This window comes from Pochonia chlamydosporia, chromosome 5 (genome assembly GCF_001653235.2).
Source record: "Pochonia chlamydosporia 170 chromosome 5, whole genome shotgun sequence".
In the NCBI taxonomy this organism is placed as follows: domain Eukaryota; kingdom Fungi; phylum Ascomycota; class Sordariomycetes; order Hypocreales; family Clavicipitaceae; genus Pochonia; species Pochonia chlamydosporia.
The window spans coordinates 1,859,447-1,877,793 of record NC_035794.1 but is presented as its reverse complement, the minus strand read 5'-3'; the positions used below and the strand labels follow the sequence as shown (position 1 = coordinate 1,877,793).

General features: G+C 50.6%; 8 protein-coding genes across 8 annotated transcripts; 4 read left to right on the top strand and 4 right to left on the bottom strand.

The window, feature by feature from the left end:
• Positions 1-200: 200 nt before the first annotated feature.
• Positions 201-1,907, top strand: VFPPC_05876 (RNA export mediator Gle1; the record flags this gene model as incomplete). Its single annotated transcript, XM_018284998.1, has 2 exons — positions 201-1,064; positions 1,125-1,907. 2 exons carry the CDS (start codon positions 201-203, stop codon positions 1,905-1,907), a joined length of 1,647 nt encoding a protein of 548 aa, XP_018141934.1.
• Positions 1,908-2,369: 462 nt separating this feature from the next.
• On the bottom strand, positions 2,370-3,148 carry VFPPC_05875 (target SNARE coiled-coil domain-containing protein; the record flags this gene model as incomplete). The annotated part of the gene is made up of 2 exons (XM_018284997.1): positions 2,370-3,048; positions 3,102-3,148. 2 exons carry the CDS (start codon positions 3,146-3,148, stop codon positions 2,370-2,372), a joined length of 726 nt encoding a protein of 241 aa, XP_018141933.1.
• A 479-nt stretch (positions 3,149-3,627) lies between these two features.
• VFPPC_05874 (phenazine biosynthesis protein) lies at positions 3,628-4,617 on the bottom strand (the record flags this gene model as incomplete). Its single annotated transcript, XM_018284996.1, has 1 exon — positions 3,628-4,617. One exon carries the CDS (start codon positions 4,615-4,617, stop codon positions 3,628-3,630), a length of 990 nt encoding a protein of 329 aa, XP_018141932.1.
• A 1,249-nt stretch (positions 4,618-5,866) lies between these two features.
• Positions 5,867-7,651, bottom strand: VFPPC_05873 (rRNA processing protein RRP9; the record flags this gene model as incomplete). The annotated part of the gene is made up of 1 exon (XM_018284995.1): positions 5,867-7,651. The coding sequence occupies one exon, from the start codon at positions 7,649-7,651 to the stop codon at positions 5,867-5,869; it is 1,785 nt and encodes a 594-aa protein (XP_018141931.1).
• Positions 7,652-8,186: 535 nt separating this feature from the next.
• VFPPC_13914 (proteasome B-type subunit) lies at positions 8,187-8,885 on the top strand (the record flags this gene model as incomplete). Its single annotated transcript, XM_018291686.1, has 3 exons — positions 8,187-8,283; positions 8,359-8,608; positions 8,684-8,885. The coding sequence occupies 3 exons, from the start codon at positions 8,187-8,189 to the stop codon at positions 8,883-8,885; spliced, it is 549 nt and encodes a 182-aa protein (XP_018141930.1).
• A 2,535-nt stretch (positions 8,886-11,420) lies between these two features.
• Positions 11,421-13,546, top strand: VFPPC_05872 (ATP-dependent RNA helicase ded1; the record flags this gene model as incomplete). The annotated part of the gene is made up of 2 exons (XM_018284994.1): positions 11,421-11,623; positions 11,710-13,546. The coding sequence occupies 2 exons, from the start codon at positions 11,421-11,423 to the stop codon at positions 13,544-13,546; spliced, it is 2,040 nt and encodes a 679-aa protein (XP_018141929.1).
• Positions 13,547-14,858: 1,312 nt separating this feature from the next.
• On the top strand, positions 14,859-16,789 carry VFPPC_05871 (X-Pro dipeptidyl-peptidase (S15 family) protein; the record flags this gene model as incomplete). The annotated part of the gene is made up of 3 exons (XM_018284993.1): positions 14,859-15,079; positions 15,124-16,623; positions 16,684-16,789. 3 exons carry the CDS (start codon positions 14,859-14,861, stop codon positions 16,787-16,789), a joined length of 1,827 nt encoding a protein of 608 aa, XP_018141928.1.
• A 121-nt stretch (positions 16,790-16,910) lies between these two features.
• On the bottom strand, positions 16,911-17,498 carry VFPPC_05870 (hypothetical protein; the record flags this gene model as incomplete). The annotated part of the gene is made up of 2 exons (XM_022428481.1): positions 16,911-16,918; positions 16,979-17,498. The coding sequence occupies 2 exons, from the start codon at positions 17,496-17,498 to the stop codon at positions 16,911-16,913; spliced, it is 528 nt and encodes a 175-aa protein (XP_022284285.1).
• Between the last annotated feature and the right edge of the window lie 849 nt (positions 17,499-18,347).

The following is an 18,347-nucleotide window of genomic DNA, read 5'->3' as shown; positions in this document are numbered from 1 at the left end:
GACCTGCGAATCGACAATTGAAAAGCATTGTATTCCTAAACGCGCGACAGCGTATTGTCGAGATCCTTCCGACTGAGCCAAGACACTTTCAACTCATTTCTCGAGTACCTCTCATGTTCCAAATGCTTCAACGATAGTACGCGTCCTCATCCTTCCCTGTCCGGAATCCTACATTTCGACACCCCTCTTCCGCTATCACAATGACCAACTCCTCTCCTTTGAGGAGAAGTCAACTCTTATCGAGCCCCGACCGAAATTATCTGTCCAATTTCCTCCTGGACGGCAGAAATAATGAATTGAGCCATCGCGATGCGCTCGCCGCTGCGCAGGTGGAACACGACCGTGTTAGAGAAGCTGCTATCAGGGTATATGAACTGCACGAGCTCAAAGAGGAGCACAATCGCATACTTGAACAGGGTCGCAGGGAACAGGAGAGGCTAAAGGCAGAAGCAGCCATTGCGGCAGAGGAGGCCAGACTGCAGGCGCTTAGAGCCAAATCGATACCTAAACCTCCCCCGCCCAAGCAAGAACCTGAGCCAGTCCAACCGGTCGAGAAGCAGATCGAGAAGAAGACGGAACCTGCGGCCCCTAAATCTCCAGAAGTGAAGAAATCTGAACCTGCGCAGCGAACGCAGGCGAAATCCCAGCCGCCGCCGGCAGCCGCACCTCAGAAAAATGGATTGTTCTCCAGTTTGGACAGACCTACGCCCAGTAACCCGTTCGCAACCGCTACTCAACAAGGCCAATCTCAACAACCATCCCCTTTTAGTCAGAATGAGACACCGGCAGCGTCAGCAATCGCTCCGCAAATCCAACAACCTGTTGCACAAACACAGACGCCACAGACGCAGCGGCAGGCAGCGCCTTCATCAAAATCTCCCCTTGACCCTCTATCTGATCGATATGTTCAAATCCACCAGGCTTTGAAGCAGCTTCGAAAAGACATCGTAGCAGCGTCAAAAGTGGCCGGGTCGCCACTCAAGGGCAAGGTTGGCACCATTCGACGAGAGATTCGTGTTTCGATTGGACAATTGACTGGTGGGAAGGGAGCCAATGCTCAACCCGTAAGTATCTGGAAAAAAGCCTCTGGCGGTTAAGAACCATCCCTTACTGACTACTTACAGACGAGCAAAATCATGGCTCTGTTGAGACAATCACTAGATGGTCAGCTACCTAGTCCACCAGTCGACGTCAGCCGCTTTGTAGCTGTTCCCCGCGAACGTTCCAACGAAGACGTGCCAAACAACGATGCAGTTTTACCATCACTATTCATATATCTCATGAACATCTGCGCCAAAGGCATCATTAGCCAATTTATCAATGAGTGTGGAGCAAACCCCAAGGCTGCGGACCCTATTGGCGTCTTCACCGCACAAGTTTTCTCCCACAAGGACTTTTCGTGGCGTGGCCAGTCCTTGATTGATATTCTCCTAGCGAAGTTTAGAGTCGTTTGTCCCGTTCTCTTTGGATCAAGGGGCAACGACAAGACAGAAAGAGGTAGACACGCACTCGGATGGAAGAAGGATGGGCCGACATGGCTTCCTGAGCAAAATCACAATGATAGAATGGCTGGCCTAGGGGCCGGGTTTGCATCTATTTCCTTACGAGACTTCAGCAAAGCATCCAAGAAGAATCCCTACCCGCCAACACACTACTGGAAGGCGTTTGCCAACATAGTCAACTGCCCAGCAGCCGAGATCTCCAACACACAACTGGTCGTATTGCGATCCATGATTGACGGCCATGAACATCGGTTTCTCAATTTTTACGGCAATGCTGCTATTGCGGCATTGCAACTGGCGTTGGTGGAATTTCCCAAACGGGCACCCGCAAATTCATCCGCTGCAGGGTCCCTGCGTGCTTTGGCAGATATTCTCCGCTCAGATGGTGGATTGGCATTGGCATAGACTGTACTCTGCGTATATCAAGACGATGTTGGGGCAAGATAAGGGGGGATACTAGATATTGGCGTCATGGAGCTTCGAAATACATTATCCGATGTGGTATACCACGGCTAGGCTTGGGCTGGAAACAAGAACCTGATTGCATAGGATGGCGTTTTATAATTTAGATGGGGTTAGCAAGGCGGGAAAATCCTGGATCCAAGAGCAAATGCAATTTAAGATGAACTCTAGGACCACATTTAAATCAAGACAACATAGTCTAGCAGCCAAACAATACGATATGAATTCTAGCCTACCTAGGTATTTATATAAAGACGATTGACAACCCAGTGTAGTAAATGTATCCCACCTGAGAACTCCGAACCCCAAATCTGTACAGTGATAAAAAACAAAATAGAAGCACTCGCTCATCAACTGCTTCCAACATGCCCACGCTTTCCTCCTCCCCCCAAAAGGAGGGGATTTCTACAAAACCAGCAAAAGAATCAACAGCAAGATCAGGACAAATATCAACACGGCAATACAGCAACTACTCCACTTGTCCTCATTCTTCGTCACCACATGCTGCAGCTTTTGCATTCCCACCTGCAGCGTGCCGCCCACCCTATCAGCCGTTTGGTTGAACTCGTCCACCATCTCATTCTGCTCCTCTATCTCCCTCCCCATCGCATCCGCCTGCTGTCTCAAGTTGCCGACCGTCTGGAACACCCCGTCCAGATGCTCGTCCTGCTCGCGCATCATCTCCAGCTGCTGCTGGTGCTCGAGCTCGGCGTAGGCGTCGCCGTCGCCGTCGCCAACGGCAAACGAATCCGGATCGGGGAGGTGTTCTCTGTGATGGGGCTGGTGGTCAATTTTCTTGGCGAGCTCCTCGCGCATGTCTTCGATTTCGCCGCCGACCTCTTGGACGAGGCGCTTGCGTCGGGAGACTTCGGTGGAGGAGATGCCATATTGTGAGGGGTTGGACTCGATGGCCTGCACGGAGGCGACGAGGTCGGACAGGTCTTCGGCGAGGGTGGACAGCGCGTCCTCGAGGTCGCTGCGGGCGGAGGCGAGTTCGGGGGACGAGGGGGTGTTGGTGAGGGAGCGGATGCGGAGGTAGGAGGCGAAGAGGGGGCGGGTGGATGAGAGTTGGGCGAGGACGTCCCTGGTGTTGTGAGCTATTGAAGTACTTGGTGATGCGGAGGGCATTGGACTTACTGTTGGACTTGGAGGAAGGGATCCTCCTCGTTGGTGGACGACATCATTTTGCGCGTGGATGCGTGGTTTGTGTCATGCGCTGAGGGTTGAATAGAGGTGTGTGGTGCGCTATGCCGTGGGTTGAGATTGAGCTGCGGAGTTGGAGATGTGTTAGGATGGTGCCTGGTGGTTGACGATAGGAGGTGAATATTAACTGGGCTGTCTGAAGCTGAAGCTGTTCAAATGTCTGGTTCTGGATGACGTTGCAGCGGACCCTGCCGATCTGCATCTGTGGAGCTGAACTTGAGCCAGACAGGCCAAAGTCAAGTCAAGTCAATCGTAGCTCAAGGCTGCACTCAAAACACTGACCACAACCAACATGTGTCTGCAAAATAAATTGAAAATAAATGTATAATGGCTATGAAATGCATTGCTACTCGTTATGGTTATTCGCATCAAGACATCCAATGTGAAGCATATACTACCCCCACCCTTCTTCCCTCGGATGAAAATCCGCCCGCTCACATATTCCAGAATCCGGACGTCTTCAAAACCCCAACTCCTCGCCAGGAACACGAATCGTCCCATCCGCAACCTCAACACCCCCTCCCAAAAGATCAACACCAAGCTCGCCTGCAGTCTCAATTCTAACCCGAATAATACAGTGTCTACCAACCCTCAATCCTTGATGGACCTCAATCTCGCCAACATCCCCATCCACTGCCAAAGCACCGCTCTTATAGAGATAGGCAGAGAAAGGCCCAGCCGCACTCCCCGTAGCAGGATCCTCACCCGACATCCCGGGGCTAAAGAAACGGGCCTGGAATGACGGTCTCTCGCCCTTACCCTCCACTGGCGTGAACAAAAAGAGTCCGTAGGCACGCTTATCCACCAGAGCCAGCTGTTCGAGCAACTTATCCTTTTGAACGGAAACCTTGTTCAAGGCATCAACTGACGACACTGGAACGAGGAGATGATGCGTGGTCGAAGTTGACATGACTTGAGGTTGAAGCTGGACTTGTCCCTTGGGGCCATTGACAGCAACACCAACTTCATCGGCGGATAATCCAATGCTGGCTGCTAGACTTGCTGGTTCGGGATGAACACCATGTGCCTGTGGGGGAGCTTGTCGCAGAGCAACTGAGAATTCAGACCCCTTCTTCAATATGGTTACTGGCAAAACATCTGTTCCCAATTCCTGAAAAACAACATGCTCCTCTGTGCCATCCTCACGCACAGCCTTTGGACTAGTCAAATCCAGTCTCCCTGAGGATGCGAGGAACCACCATACACCAAGGATGTTGTGTCCGGCGCCAAAAACTTCCCTTCCATCAGGTAGGAATGAACGAAGACGATATGTTGCCTCCGCTTTGGACGGTTTTGAAAAGAAGGTTGTTTCAGAGAGGTTGAATTGTCGAGTAATCAGTTTGAGCTGTGTGGTTGACAAGTTGGCGGTGGTGTTGTCCACAATGGCAAGAGGATTGCCCTTGTAGGGAGTCGTAGAGAAGACGTCGATGATCCAGTATGGTAAAGACATGGTAAATACTTGCGAATTACAGTTTCAATTTATTCTTAACTTGATGAAATAAAGTGCAATTATAGCTGTTGCTGCCTGTGTTGATGCATTATAGTTTTGGTGATGGCTGTGGATGGTTTTATAGTTGCCATTTTGGGTGCGGCTGAAACTGGCTAATTGCAGCCACGACGCCATTACAAATGTGGACGATGACAAACTCACTTAGATTGACAAATGCAATGCTTTCTTGGCAACGTACTCCGTATTTGCTGAAACAGATGCGAAATATTTGGGGAAAATTGCGCCAGTGCGGTTGCGACTATTGATTTAGATCTTGATATTTACATGGCTTGTTGTTCGGTGTACAGGCAGACTATGCATGGTGTTGGATGCGATGAATGCGACTGGCACACTACTTTGTTTGTAAGGTGCTTAATGTTTACTGTCTCTATATGTGTGCTCTACATTACAAGTGTACATTGTAGTGCCAGAGAATTTATCCTGTTGCAGCCTGTGAATAGTTCGTATGGCCATGAGGCACTGGACATGATCGACGTCTTGTGCGCCGACTTTGTGTTATGGCGAATCGCATAGACTTGGTAATGCGTTATGCGGTATTATCGTCAAGGACATTGCCAATGCCCTTGGGGGAAACATTAGTTGGGATCTGAGTAATAATCAATAACTGTGAAGCTCTAACTAAAGCCTGCTTTACAATCTACGCAAACTTGTCATCTGGCCGATTGTGCTAATTGACACTTGCAACCGCTTCAATGAGCCTCGTTGCTTCATTATATCCAATGCCTGGTTACAGTAGACAACTGCACATGCATGTTTAACTGCATGCGCTGGTGATCGCATCAAGAAATGACAAAAGTACGATATCTTCCTATGCAATGTGTCAGTTCTTTCTTTTCATAGACGCCGTTGCTGCCAAAGACTTTTTTGCGCTTTGCCTCGTACTGGGCGAAAAAGTAGGAGTCAATCTGTACTACCTTACCAAGCTGGGATCCAGACAAGACGATAGCCTACCAGCCGATATTCTTGATCAATTTGACGCAACATGTTCCGTGAATCTTTCTACACAGGAACAAAGGGGTTAGTGGCTGACAATGTAGCCTGCATTTTCACCTAGTAAAGTAGATAAAGCTTCAGATAAAATAAGTGGGAATAAAACCGTAACAAGCGATTCCAGCCCATGATTGCTTTTATTATAACAATGCCCATACGCCAGACAATGAAGTCTATGTACAATGCTCCACGCTATGAATCACTCGTCGTCATCAGAAACCGATTCCGCATCCTCATGGTTCCCATTCACTTCCGCGGTAGGTATCCTCGACACCTCAAATACCACGCCGCCATTACGCACACCATCCTTGAACACTTTCCACCTTCCAAAGCGGTGTTCCCGTGCCACAGCAGCAACGACACAAAGTCCATCCTTGCCCCGTTCACCTCGTTCAAACACGGCAATGTCATTCACCACTCCAGGTATGGGCCGATGTGACTCTGCTGTGCCGTTCGCTGTAGGAGCATCTTCAACTGAGTCGTTATCGTAGTCGTCGGCGAAGTCGCCCAGGACACCAATCTGCTCAATCTTCTTCTTGTCCTCGGTGAGCTTCCATACACGGACATGTCCGTCCCAGCTACCACTGAGGATGATGTCTGAGTAGGGTATCGTTCTGAGGGCGGTTATCCATCGTGGCGTGGGAGCGGGAACAACCTTTTTCGCGTCGGGATTGGCCTCTGCGGAGGCGGCCAGAGGATCTAGGGCGGGATCAAGGCCATGTGCAAGTGGCTGGATATAAACTGGCTTCTTCTTGGTGACACTCCAAAGGGCAATTGCCCCGTTATCGCTTCCGGTGACAAAGAGGTCGTCGTCGATCATGGAAATGCGGTCCATGCTTCCTTCGTGGAGAAGTGACCGGGGATCGACCCCTTGTGGAATGTTCTTCCTGTCGACCGCTCCACCACGGAAAACGAGTTGCGTCTCCTCCATGACTTTCCATAGCCGGGCCGTCCGATCTCGTGCGCCAACGGAGACGCAGCGCTCTTGCGCAAGGGCGTCAATGTCGACGACGTGGTCTTGGTGACCAAACAACGTCTCAATGTAGGCCAGTTCATCCAGGCTCCATACCTTTACAGTCCTGTCTCTTGACGATGAATAAAGTTGGTTGGTACCTCGGCGGAACGCCAGCCCTGTAACAGCATCTCGATGGTGTGTCATGACTTTTATTGGCGTAAGGGTGTCAGCCTCGTAGATAATCAACTTCTTGTCCTCGCCACCCGTCACAACATATTTGCCATCGGGAGATGCTGCAACCGCCAAGATTTGCCCAGTGTGCCTCTTGTAATTTCTGTCCTTGCTTTTGCTCTTCCTGCCCTTGATCCACGCCACCAGTTGGGGCCGTTTTCTTGGTGGTGCAGGAGGCTTCTTGGGTTTTCGTTTGGTTGTTTGAGGGAATTGGTCCTGGGGTAAATCCTGTATCCTCCATTTGTGTAGAACCAGGTCTTTTGTCGCAGTGTATACAAACGGGGAGCATGCGGCGATGGATGTAACAGAGTTGGTATTGGAGCGGAAAAAAGTTTGCGACGCCTTGTTGAATGCCAATTGCGCGGCTAGTTGCCGGTATACCCTGCCTTTCGTCTCAGCAACATCTTCCTGTAGCCGTTCGGCGATCAAATCGCGGTCAATGTCGGCTGCATCGAAGCCAGCTTCGTCCACGTGCTCCTTGACATTCTCCAGATACCGCTCAGCTAGGCGAAGTCGTTTCTCGGCTGCGGTTTCGCCTTCTTCGTCTGAACTCTGGCGATCCTCTACGTCTTCATCGTCGCCTGCGTCTGAGGGGCTGTCGTAATTTTCGTCATCGTCAGAGTCGCTACCAGAGATTGACTCGTCTCGTTCGACTCTTCGCTTGGTGGCACCATTTGGTCTCGAGGCCGCTTTGGATGTGGATGTTTTGGCACCGGCAACTCTTTTCTTTGGTGCTTCTGGGACAGAGGTCCGCTTCCTCTTCTTTTGGGACCCAGGAATGGTGAAAAAAGACGACATTGTCGCTCACCTGGTGAATTCTGGCAATTCGACTTCCTGTCCCGCCTAGGTCTGTGATGTCCTGTGCAGTGTCTCTACCTCAGAAAAAAAAAGTTGAAGGTGGATAGACTGAAAATCGAGACCCCACTATCCGTCCCCGCTTCATCCAATCACCAGCTGCTATCGGTAAATAGTGTCTCCGAGTACCAGGCGGTGACAGTCGGCACAAATCAATGGGGCGCCTCTGGTGCAGAGCCAGGCGAGCTCATTGACGCGCAGCGCTACAGCCTAGCGGGCCAATGGACTTGGTTGGAGAGGTGTGAAGCTCTTGTTGCTTTCAAGCAAGCTACACCCAACCTCCATATATTCATCCACCACTACATCACCGTCCTGCAGCCTCAACAAACGACAGGAGCCCGGAAACATTTGTCACAATGTGAGTATCTCCTTTTTGCGGTCTCTCACAAGGATTGGGGTTCTGACAGCATGCCATAGGGAGGTTCTACTGGGAATTACGGGCAAAGACTTCACCATCATCGCCGCCTCCAAGGCAGCGATGCGTGGTGCAACCATTCTCAAGGCTGCAGATGACAAAACGAGAGCTCTGAACAAGCACACTTTGATGGCGTTTTCGGGAGAAGCCGGTGATACAGGTACAGCAGGCCGGATCGCGACCTAACGTGATCATAGTAGACAAACAAAGTTCCAATGCTGACGACGGCCCGCAGTGCAATTTGCCGAGTACATTCAAAGAAACGCTCAACTCTACTCGATGCGAAACGAGACCGATCTTTCACCCTCTGGCCTGGCACACTTTGTTCGTGGAGAGCTAGCAACAAGCTTGCGATCCCGTCACCCATACAATGTAAATCTGTTGATGGGAGGTGTTGACCCCATCACGGGCAAGCCGCACTTGTACTGGTTGGATTATTTGGCGTCATTGGCAGAGGTACCGTATGCTGCCCACGGCTATGCGCAGTAAGTAGACCACCAGATGAGATTCTTCGATTCTTTATGGAACAGCAGGCGAACTAACCATGGTGTTTCGCACAGATACTACTGTTTGTCCATCCTGGATAAGCACCACCACCCCGACATCACGTTTGTACAGGGCAAAAAGCTTCTAGAGATGTGCACGGATGAGCTTAAGCGACGATTACCGATTGATTTCAAGGGCATGGTGGTCAAGGTGATCAAGGCTGATGGGATTCAAGAGATCCAGATGGATGACGACAAGGTTGTAAAGAGTGCTTAGACGGAGAAAGAAAGATGAGATCTGTACTAATATCATGACGAACTGGCCTTGGAGGCTGATAAATGAGACAGCGTCTCCTTTTGGTGAATCAATGTGCAAGTGTTTTGCTGAAATGCCATCCTACCCTAAACTAATGCTCGCCCCCGAATGTTTACAAGTTAAGTCTTCTGGGAGCCGAGAATCGTGTAGAATATCGAGCCGCGTTGCACTAAGCAAACCGGGCGGCAAATTTTTGTTACAGTTTACAAGCTTCCGTATTGCGGAAGTTCAGTTTCGTTAGTCAAGTTGTCGGTGAACTGTCATGTGTGGTCAGGCACCGCCACAAGCATTGCCGACGCCACGATACGCTGTCAACAGTCACCCAAATTTATTTTGCCACCTGCAAGGCAACTTTGTCATTAGAGATTCTCTGACTATTTTATGGTTGAGGTTGGTCGCAGGCAATATGACGAGTCCAGAGAATAAGCAGGCATCTACAATCCTGTTGATGGATCGTCCAATTTGGAGCACGTGTCCACTGTCATCCGAGCCCTTGTATGGCGTTGCATGCCCCTGGTTCCGCCACAGGCGGCAATACCCATGGGTGCGGTGGCGAGGACAGGGAATCTGATGTCTGGGGACCGGAGCTGCGTACTTGGAAATGAGAAGGCAATATGAAGATTAGTCGGGTTGCTTTGGCTTGTGAAATGTGATAATGACAACCTTCAAGGCAGGTGGATGCTGCTGCGATAATTGGCGTTTGTGTTTCGGATTATCTTGCGTGTCATCTATTGTTGCAAGTTTCAGGCCGACTGGGGATTTGGACTACAAAGTCGCCAGGAATACGCAAAGAACGGAGGGTTCAAACCACCAGTGCGAAACGTACGTTTGAGCAAAGTTCTATGTTGCCTGGGGAGCAATACGGAGCGCAAGGGTTGAGTTTGGTCTAGCCACCAAGGTATCCGTAGAGTTTCGATAGCACAACCTAAGAAAAAAAAAAAAATTCAAAAAAAATCTTTTGAATGGAATGACTGGCATATATACTCAACTAGGGCAACTTTGTGAAGGCCACAAACGATCTGAGGATATGACCTACTGTAATATCATCACCTCAACTCCGACAAAGTTGAGGCGAGAGTCTGATGTATCATTCCACAAGGCGCCTCACAGCAATGACGTCGTGCGCAGTTGGATGATTCGGCAGCTGGACGTAGCTGTTAGGTATCCAGCCTGACTCGTAGAGGTGGTGGCCGTCAGGCGGGCAGGCCGTTGGGTACATGCCGAGTACTCGATTTACTGACACCCGACCAAGGTAAAGTACTGGCTGGTCGGCATCGCCTGCCCTTGATTCCTCCACATTCGATGATGAGCCATGGACGGCATGACGCCCATTGGGCAGACGCCAGACCACAGCCAGCGTGAGTTAAGCCTGGCATCAAATGGCACTGGGCACACCAGACACTTGACCTGCATTGTGCGCAAACACAAGGGACCGTAGGGGCCAAAAATAGCTGCTTCAGTGAGCCAACCGCTGAAGCACAGTGCATCCAGCAGGTGTTAGGGGCTACATGTAGGTGTTGGTGGAATGAGACCAGTTGAACATTCGACGGAGGACACTGAACATTGGAGCTGTTGACATATTTACTGACCGGTTCAAACGGACCAACGTTGAAAGACCGGACTTGACTGCACCAAACCTCATGTAGGAAGGCCTTTCCTGTCAGTTTCTATGGAGTACAGAGCACTGGACGAGGCGTTCGGTGTTGCTCACCGCACATAGTTTCATTCAATTTTGGGCGCCTCTCGTTGGTTACGCTTGTGGTCTGCGGCTGCTTCGCAACAATCTCAGTGGCTCCTCCTGGTGAGGCGGTATCCACTATCCGTCAAGTCCGCTCTGACACCGCGCAGGTGTCCGCCAGCTGACAAGCGTGGTGAGCCTCACAGGCTGCATGTGGCCTTGCCTGCCAGCGACCGACCGACAAAAGGCAGAGGGAAAAAAAAAAAACCAAAAAAATTTGACCCTCCTTGATTGGGCACTAGCCTCTTCCTGGCCACCCGCGAACCAATTTTTTCCCCTTCCCTTTTCGCCTCCAAAACGTCTTGCCTGTCCCTTTTCTTTTCCTTTCCTCCCACAACTCAGACCTCTAAATCCACAAACCCTTCATCTCCCCTCCTCTCATCCATCCTCTCCCATCCCAGGTCATTCTAGAGACCGTCTGTCTTTCCTTTGAAGATTCTGTTTGCTTCTTCGAGGGATACTGCAAGCATCGGCTGTTTGTTTTCTTAATAATATTTCCGGGAAAGAAAAGTCAGGAGCGCATTCCTTCCTTTCCTTTCTTTTAGCCGAATCTTTCTGTCTCGTCGTTCACAACACGATCCGGCAGATACCATTTCTGATTTCACTCATTCGTCTTTTTGCGAGGGTGATTTTTTTTGACAACCATCGACTTGTTTTTCGCGTCTCTTCCAGATACGGAAAGCATATACCCGCCCTTCTACGAAGTCCACGTTACGAACGAAGAAACAGTTGCAACAACAGTTCTCTAAACTTCCAATATGGCGGAACAACTTAACATGGGTGGCCTGAGCCTTGGTGATGGCCAGCAGCCCCAGCGCTCGTACATCCCGCCTCACATGCGAAACCGACCCGGTCCTCCTCCTGGTCCTCCTGCTGGCCCTCCTGCTGGCCCTCCCCCTGCTATGAATGGCGGTGCTCCCAACGGCGCCCCTAATGGCCTCAACAACAGCTCTTGGGCTGGGTAAGTACCTACTCCATTACATTTGAAGTTTGCTGGATGCCTGGCAGATGAAGCTCGAAGAAGACCCCTCGCTAACGTCGTAATAGCAACAATGCTGGCCCCGGTCCCGGCCCCGGCTACGGTGGTCGCCAGAACAACTGGAGCAACGGACCCGAAGGTGGTGCTCCCCCGTCTTTCCAGAATAACCGTCGCGGAGGTTGGGGCGGTCGTGGAGGTGGTTACTCTGGCGGCGGTCACGATGGCCACTCCGGCGGTGGCTACACTGCCCGAGGCTCTGGTGATGGCCAGTGGCGCGATGGAAAGCACGTTCCTGGACCGGCTAACCCCCGTCTTGAGCGTGAGCTCTTCGGTGCCACAGTCGATGATCCTTCCAAGCAGCACACGGGCATCAACTTTGAGAAATACGACGACATTCCCGTTGAAGCCTCCGGTCATGATGTTCCCGAGGCTGTTCTTCAGTTTACCACTCCTCCTCTGGATGAACATCTCTGCCGCAACATCGAGCTGGCTCACTACAAGGTCCCCACACCTGTGCAGAAGTATTCCATCCCCATTGTTATGGGCGGACGTGATCTCATGGCTTGTGCTCAGACTGGTTCTGGCAAGACTGGTGGCTTCCTTTTCCCCATTCTTTCTCAGGCCTTCATCAACGGCCCTTCGCCTGTCCCGGCCAACGCTGCTGGCCAGTTTGGTCGTCAGCGCAAGGCCTACCCTACCTCTCTGATTCTTGCTCCCACCCGTGAGCTGGTCTCTCAAATCTATGACGAAGCTCGCAAATTTGCCTACCGATCCTGGGTTCGCCCCTGCGTCGTGTATGGTGGCGCCGATATTGGCTCCCAGCTTCGCCAGATTGAGCGAGGCTGTGACCTTTTGGTCGCTACTCCTGGTCGTCTGGTCGATCTTATTGAGCGTGGCCGCATCTCCCTCTGCAACATTAAGTATCTTGTATTGGATGAGGCTGATCGCATGCTTGACATGGGTTTCGAACCCCAGATTCGCCGCATCGTAGAGGGCGAGGACATGCCTGCCGTGGCTGACCGTCAAACTCTCATGTTTTCGGCCACCTTCCCTCGCGACATCCAGATGCTTGCCAGAGATTTCCTCAAGGACTACATCTTCTTGTCAGTTGGCCGTGTCGGTTCCACCTCTGAGAATATTACTCAGAAGGTTGAGTTTGTTGAGGACATTGACAAGCGATCCGTTCTCCTCGATATTCTCCACACTCACGCGGGCGGGTTGACACTCATTTTCGTTGAGACGAAGCGCATGGCTGACTCTCTGTCGGACTTCCTTATCAACCAGAGCTTCCCTGCCACGTCCATTCACGGTGATCGCACCCAGCGTGAGCGTGAGCGCGCCCTCGAGTTCTTCCGCAACGGTCGATGCCCCATCTTGGTTGCTACTGCCGTCGCCGCTCGTGGTCTTGATATCCCCAACGTCACTCACGTCATCAACTACGACTTGCCTACCGATGTCGATGACTACGTACACCGAATTGGTCGTACTGGTCGTGCAGGAAACACTGGCATTGCTACTGCTTTCTTCAACCGTGGCAACCGTGGTATTGTCCGTGAGCTCATGGAGCTTTTGAAAGAAGCCAACCAGGAGGTTCCCGCCTTCTTGGAGGCCATCGCTCGCGAATCCTCCTACGGTGGAGGTGGCCGTGGTGGTCGATCTCGTGGAGGTGGTGGTCGCGGCACTGCTACGCGTGACTTCCGTAAGTTCGGCGGCGGAGGCGGAGGCGGAGGCTTCGGCGGCAACAGTGGTGGTGGTTTTGGTGGCCCCCCTCAGAGCTCTGGCTACGGCGGCGGCGGCTTTGGTGGTCCTCAGGGTGGTTATGGTGGTGGCTACGGCGGCGGCGGCGGCGGCGGCGGCGGTGGTTATGGCAACCCTGGCGGCCCTGGTGCCCAGTCTTGGTGGTAATAGCCACGCTTCGCTATTCATATCCCCGACTGCGGTTGGGGCTGTAGCCACATGAACGTGGCAGCACCCAAGTTGATGCATTTCCTATGCATGGTGCTTTTTATACTTGCATTTTCTTTTGCTTGACGCATACATTATTCTGATTTTTGTTTTTCGGTTTACATTTTTTCTCAGTTTCTTTTTGTTTTTGGACGACACGGCGGCATCATGACCTGCGAAGACGGATGAGTGCCTGTTAGGTTCACCGGCTTTATGGCAGCACACGGTCACGGGGCATTCACGAAGCATCTGATAGATTGCATTTGTTTTGATTTCGCACCCTCCTCGCTTGATACCCCTTAGACCGAGAGATGGGGGAACTGAAGGCACTGGCGGAAACGTGGTGATATATAATGGATCTGAAAAGAGAAACGAAGGTCCGGTCATGAGCATCACGATTCTGTATGTTTCTATTTGCCCAAAAGAGGGCGTTGTTTTCTCTCCCTCAAGGGGCATATTTTTCGCTTTCACGATAGAGGGTCATGGTATCGCCGTACATATATAGACAAAAGTGGATTTACTCGGTTCTCTGGTCGGAATTGCTCATTTTGGTCTCACTTCGAAGAGGGACTTGAAAAGAAGAGACGAGAGCAATGAACATAGATTAGGAGGAAAGAAGGGTCGTCTGGACCAGGTTTTCCTCTGTTTTATATTCGGAGAGCATGGACGGGGCCGCACTCGACACACAGGTTATGGGTTTTGGTTGGGCACGGCACGGCACGCGGCAAAAGGCTCTCTCGCTCTTTTTGACAGCCGTACGCACAGGGAAAATGAGATGCCGACTTTGGGTTTTAAGAGGATACCCGGGTCATATTGTCTCAATTGCTTTGTGCCTCATGAATAGATAGGACAACCAGAGCGGACTGAGGAGTCCAAATTAAAAAAAAGGAAAGATGCTTTTTTGCAACATTCATACACTTGATCCTAACTCATGTGACTGTCTGGCTTGTGCTCTTGGGAGTGACGTATGAGATTTTCTGTTCCTCCAACCCAGACTTGACCTTGTTATGTCTGGTCGGATACGGAGTAGTCGGGAAACCCCAAAGGCAAACACGGAGAATGCTAATAACGGACATTTCCCGACACGGCAAACGGCAACAGGCAAATGCTTCAATTGGACGTCATATAAATGCCCGTGATGGTAGCAGTTGGCAGAGATATTACAACTTGAACACCCAAAAAACGGCAATAGCATTTCTATTTCCTCATTAGTTGAAAACAGCCGGAAACCTCGTTCAAAGTTCAAGTCCCAACTTCATCGTCCGCCATCAAAATGTCGGCAGCTCCAAGCAATATACCCACGGTCGACGCGACGTCGTACTCATATATTTTTGAAAAGAATGTAACTATTCCCCTCGGAAATGGCAACTCCGGCTCTTACATCCGTTGCAACATCTACCGCCCAAAGCCGTCACGGGATAACGAAAAATTCCCCGTTATCGCAACATACGGTCCATATGGAAAGGACGTACATTACGCCAAGCAAGTTCCAATGTGACCCCATCTAAGGCGTCATCTCAGCTAACAAGTTTATATAGCTTCCACCCACATAGTTACGCAGAGGTCAATCCAGAGCACAAAACAGAACATTCAGCCTGGGAGACCCCGACTCCTCGTTACTGGACGGAACGCGGGTACGTCGTCGTCCGGGCCGATGAGATTGGAACCGGACAATCTCGAGGGTTCCTTGACGCGCTCTCTGCCGCCACTATTGATTCCTTCTGCGCCGTTGTAGAGTGGGCTTCCGAGCAAGAATGGAGTAATGGCAAAGTCGGTCTCTTGGGTATTAGCTACTTTGCGGCAACGCAGTGGCAAGTTGCTGCCCGGCGGCCAAAGGGCCTGGCTGCCATTGTCCCGTGGGAGGGCTTTTCCGACTTTTATCGTGATGCCTGCCGCCACGGAGGAATTCTGTCGAACAGCGGCCTGGAGAAGATCTGGACTCGACAAATTGGGTCAAATCAGTTTGGACTGCCTGGGAGAGCAAGCCGGAATTGGGGCGACGACACAATTGGTGGCTCTCTGGCAGAGGAGGAATTGCAACGAAACAGGGTAACAATTATCGATACAATAAGAGAGAACCGGTTCCGAGATGATTTGCGATTTGCTTCCGTCAACTTCAACCTTGAGGATATTGAAGTTCCGCTGCTCAGCGTTGCTAACTGGGGAGGCATTCTGCTGCATCTTCGGGGAAACGTGCAAGGTTACATGTTTGCTGGTTCGAAGTTCAAGTACCTTCGCTTTATTGTCGGCAGGCATGACCTTCCATTTTACTACTCTGAAGAAGTGGAAGTACAGAGGAGCTTCCTGGATGCGTTTCTCAAAGGTGAGGATCGGGTGGGCTGGTCGAGAAAAGGCGCTGTTCCAGCTGTTGATTTGGTCCTGCGGAAAGGCAATGTCGGGTATAATGACCCTAAAGCAGAGCGTACATTCTTGAGACGACAAGAGCACGAATGGCCTATTGCGAGAACGAAGTATGCTAATTTGTTTCTTGGCCCCGATGGGCATCTCGATTGGAATAAGCCAGTCTTAGATGTCACTCGCAAGTTGGAGTACGAGGCATTTGGGAGTGAACACAGTCGAGAACTCATCACTTTCACATCCTCTCCGTTTCAATCAGAGACAGAGATTACCGGACACATTGTCGTTCATCTAAACGTCTCTATTTCTCGCCAACGCTGGCAAACTACTACACCCTCAGACATGGATCTGTTCCTGTCACTCCGCCACATTTCTTCTTCTGGCGAAGAGATATTCTACACCGGGACGACGGGAGAGCCTGCCCCTATTACAAAGGGATTTCTTAGGGGCAGTTTACGCAAAGTCAACCCACAGAATCGTCGTCACTTTTCCTGGCTGCCATATCGCGAGTATCTTTCTGCCGACGCTGCTCCGATGATTCCAAATGACGTTTATGCGGTTGATGTAGAAGTTTTGCCGACGAATGTAGTCCTCCAAGCTGGCGAGCGGTTGGTTCTGGATATTGGGGCCTGCGAGTTGGCTGGTAGCGGGTTCTTTCAGCACAACGATCCAATTGATAGGTAAGGAACTTGTATATGCTTCGAGCAGATGATTTGAGTAGTGTACTAACTGTCTGGTAGGGCTGAAGCCGTGTTCAAGGGCATAAACTCCGTGCATTTTGGCCCCGGTTATGACAACTACGTTGCCTTGCCAGTTATTCCCAGCAACGATTTGCTCGGCTCCTAGTTGTATCACGAATAACCTGGAGGGACTAGCTCCTTTAACCTATTCCTCTATTCTTTTTGCGTTCCAACAGTGACTCCCAGCTCTTTCTCTCTACATATGTATACAAACATCACTTCAAAGCCTATCTAGCTAGTCGAATCATAAACAAATCTCACTGATCCCTCTGCACCATTGACTACTTTCCCTTACTGATTGCCCCACCCAGCGCATTAAATATACCCGCAACAGCAGCATCTACCCCTTCACCCAACCCAGCATTCTTCTCCTTCACATGAATACAAGACGTCTTAATCTTGGGGTCGGTGGAAGCCTCCACCGCAGTAACCATCTGCTTCGCACCACAGAAGATGTCCTCAAAGAAGGTGGCGTACGTCTCCTTCGTCTTGGGGTTGTACTTGCACTTCCAGTTCGTGAGGGCCTTGCACGCGGACTGCTGCTTGATGCGCATCTTCAGAGCGGAGTTGGTGCAGTGGTCGTCCTTCTGCATGAGGTCCTGGCCCTTGATGTAGATGTTGTAGTAGAGGGCTGAGCCGGTGGGTACGATTCCATTGTCGCCCTTGGGATCTTGCGAGAGGCATATAGTTTTCTGGTCGTTTCGGGTGTCGAACTCGGTTGACTCTAATGTCTCGTTGAAGTTGGTGTCCTCGATGGGGGCAGCCAAGCCGAGGGTGGTTGAGAGCAGAGCTCCGAGGATATAGGTGGCACGCATTGTGCTGCAAGGATTTGTGAGATTTGTTAAATCGGTTGTGAGTCAGTGATCTCCTTACGTTTTTGACTCTTTGACAAGACAAAGTAAAGTATGAATGGTTGAAAGTGCAGTTTGTAGAGATGGATGCGGAATTGGAAGAATCTTGACAGCAAGTTGGGACTCTTTAATAGTTTCGCTGATGCTAAATACAATCTTCCTGATGGATTGCCTATTTCTGAGAAGTGTTCAGAATGAAATCATCCCATCAGCACTAACAAGTTGTGGGTTCCGTGATGGAATGCAACTCAGCATGGCCCACAACTTCAAGACAAGCAATGGTGCAGTCGAAGTTTGCAAAGTGTTTTCTTTTCTCTCATCAAGTTGTAACATCCTTGATCTATCTTTGTTCTGGAGTTACTATGGTAATTCAGGATAACTCTAGACTCTCAATGCTATACACAATGTTTCGCAATGAACTCATACTCTGACTTTTTATCACTACCAAAAGGAAGGCCTATCCTATTACAATAGGAGTGCGTCCCACAACACTAGAGTGACTTCTCCAGAGTATTTCCGCCTTAACCGTCTTAGATAATCGCAACTCCATTATTAAAGACCCAAGATGACTATCATTTCGTCATACGATCGGCACATGGCAACTCTACGCTTTGATCCTTGTGCGGTAGCGAACTTCGGAACTATGGTTTCCCTTATTTGGAATTCCGTAAGGATATGAAGGGACTTGACATTCTGGCTACCAATTTGACATAATTAGAATTTTTTTGGTGCGTAGAGTGCGTACCACACTGCCAAGCCAATGTTCGATCTCGTCGTCTGCCTAGCATCTCGAAGCGAATCGACAAGAATAGC